Consider the following 3,062-nt stretch of genomic DNA (forward strand, 5'->3'; position numbering starts at 1 on the left):
CCTGTGCCTATTTCTGTCGGTAATACCAAAAAACCCAACAATCCGCCCGTTTTCTGTGTTTTTTTTTTTTTTTCTTTAAAAAAAAAAAAAAAAAAAAAAAAAAAAAAAAAAAAAAAAAAAAAAAAAAATAAGAAAACAAGATAAGGTTTCTTGAAGGGCGTGGTATTTGTTGTATTCGAAGGTTCCAGGCATGGTTTCCCCGATTATTACCCAAGTCCGGTAAACTCGAAATACGCGGAGATACTGTCCACACATGCCACGAAGACCTTTCTTGGCCTAGTACCAGGCTTTTGATCGGTTCATTATAGTGGTCGCTCCCACAGAATGCCTTTCAGTTCAAAAGCTCGCCACTTGGGTAAATTTCCGAAAGCCCGGACCCGATCATTTATTTTGAATACTAGCCGATGGATTGAAGCGATCTCCCACGATCGAACAAAGCCATCTTTCAGGGTCGTAAATTAAGAGTACTGTTCTATCCTAGGGTTACGAAGTGCCGATAACAGCCGCGCAGTTCTGGACGTAGTGTTCATAGCATTAGAAACAGGCTGCGCTCCAGGGCTGTGTCTGCCCAAACGACTCTGATGTAGGCCTGTATCCCGATATACCTACATACAGACTTGGGTGGGTCTTGGTAAGCTTTCCAGCTGCTCGCCAGGCAAATTGTATCTAAAACCGCATGATAATAGACCGAGACGGGACGTGATCTAGTTTGTTAGTCAACTTGTAATTACGTACTTAGGTGGGTATCGGACCGGAGGCGGCATTGGGAATTTGCGATACCAGGGAATATAAGCATTCACGAATCGCCCCTGAACATTGTAAATCAAACCTCTCAATTGCTCACGAAGTCGCGTTTTTGGCTTTTCCGCCATATACTTCGTCACTTTACTTGTCTCACATCTTTTGCAAACAAAATGTCTCTGCCCCTGGATGATCTTGAAGCCACATTTTCGTTGGCTACGAATGCAATCCATCGAGATGATCGCTATGCCGGACCTGATGTTGCGCCGGCAATGCATCCCAGCACGACTTTTCGATATTCTTACAACCCAGAGGAGCTCTCTCCTCAGGAAAAACTCTCTGTCAGTAGACGATACCTCTTTCCACTCAAATCCTGGAAATCTGACGTTTTGCGCTCTCTAGAAAACCGACATGGTCTATGCCAGACTTGCCAGACCGACCGGATCTCGCTTTGAACATGTCCTGACCACGCTTCTCAAAGGAGAGGTATTGGTTTATTCAACGGGGCTTTCTGCGATTCATGCCTATCTAGTCCACCTCGGACCGAAGAGAGTCGCGATTGGAGGAGGCTACCACGGCACACATGCAGTTCTGGATATACATCACCGCATGTCCGGCACGCAGAAGCTAGGTCTGGATGAGACCGATAAGCTTGAGGCCGGCGATGTTATTCATCTCGAGACACCTCTGAACCCAACTGGTGAAGCTCGGAACATTGCCGCGTATTCGAAGATTGCAAAAGAGAAAGGCCTTTATCTCGTGGTCGACTCCACATTTGGTCCACCAGCATTGCAAGACCCATTCATATGGGGTGCAGATATTGTCATTCATAGTGGCACCAAGTACATTGGTGGTCATAGCGATATTATGTGTGGCATCCTGGCGACGCAGCGAGAGGATCTGTTCATGGGGTTATGGGAGGACCGCTGTGCCCTGGGAAATATTCTTGGTGGCTTCGAATCATGGCTGGGGCTTCGAAGTCTTCGCACTTTGGATATACGGTGTCGAAGGCAAAGCGACAACTGCACCGCCCTCGTGGAATGGATGGTCGAAATGATCAATGACAGTGAACCAAACCCGGTCAATCAAACCGTGCAGAAACTTACCCACTCAAGCCTGCAAGAAAACGACATGGAATGGCTGCGACAGCAAATGCCAAACGGATTTGGCCCCGTTTTTGGCATGATGATGAAGAAGGACGAATTTGCGCAGTGGCTGCCGAGCAAGCTTCGCGTGTTCCAGCACGCAACGAGTCTTGGGGGTGTGGAGAGTTTGATCGAGTGGCGACGAATGTCTGATCATGCGGAGAAGGGCAATGTTCTCCGGATCAGCGTAGGAATCGAATCCTGTGACGATCTCCAGAGCGACTTGTTAAATGGCTTCCGAGCCTTGATGGAGGAGGGATTCGCCAACTAGTCTCTTGCGACTTGATAAAGCTGAAGATCAAACCAATATCACCGTATGAAGTGAAGAGCCTCTTGTTAGAGTTACTGAAACGGTGGCGAAGCCGCACTCGAAAGAAGCTGAAGGGCGTGTTGGAATTGGCGAATCCATAGCGAGGATACCCGAAAGGATCCTCACAAAGCGGTCTTGGGTTTGAACGGAGATTATGATGCGATAACCGGTCACATGGCTTAGGGTTTTCTTTGATTTCACTCCTCTCTCTCCCTCTCTCTTTCCCCTGTATCAGTTCACAAGTAGACTCAAATGTTTGCGTACCAACTCACTGCCAGTTTCCTAGCCAGAACGTAATCAATCGGCACAGGCACGCGATCCCTTAGCTCTGCATTCCCGTTATTCTTCCTAGTCCTATCCTGGTTGAGACACCTGTTCCTGGCAGTACTAGACCAACTTCACCTTCCGGTCCCCACACTATCTTCACACTCCATGGTCTAAATTCGCAAAAGCTTCATGATCATTCACATAACGGCGATCCCACCATCATCTTCTTCCTCACGATACATACTAGTATATGTCGGAAAATACTTTTCAGTACGACCAGGGCATACTGGGTATGAAAGCCCTTCATGTGAGACGTGGTAGATGCTTCCTATGGTTGTTACGCTGCCGAAGGTCGTTGTAACTTGAAGTTGTAACAGCCCGTGACCGCTATATTTAACAGATAAAGTATTGGGTTTGTCTAGAGCTGGAGCAGTTGCGTGAAGAAGGTTGCACATCTGTTCCCATGGGAAGCTGGCGCATCTACACATTCCCTTGCCACCTGGGCAGTGACATGTTGCTGTTGATATAGGTCATACTGTATCAACATTCGCCGTGTATTTGCTACATTTGCGAATTTTGGGTCCGCAAACGTAAAACAA

General features: G+C 47.4%; 1 protein-coding gene across 1 annotated transcript; it reads left to right on the plus strand.

The window, feature by feature from the left end:
- Positions 1-914: 914 nt before the first annotated feature.
- On the plus strand, positions 915-2,157 carry KD926_004293 (uncharacterized protein; the record flags this gene model as incomplete). Its single annotated transcript, XM_053095122.1, has 2 exons — positions 915-1,082; positions 1,144-2,157. The coding sequence occupies 2 exons, from the start codon at positions 915-917 to the stop codon at positions 2,155-2,157; spliced, it is 1,182 nt and encodes a 393-aa protein (XP_052950170.1).
- Between the last annotated feature and the right edge of the window lie 905 nt (positions 2,158-3,062).

This window comes from Aspergillus affinis, assembly GCF_023601865.1.
Source record: "Aspergillus affinis strain CMG 70 chromosome Unknown NODE_208_length_35640_cov_85_531845, whole genome shotgun sequence".
Classification (NCBI taxonomy): domain Eukaryota; kingdom Fungi; phylum Ascomycota; class Eurotiomycetes; order Eurotiales; family Aspergillaceae; genus Aspergillus; species Aspergillus affinis.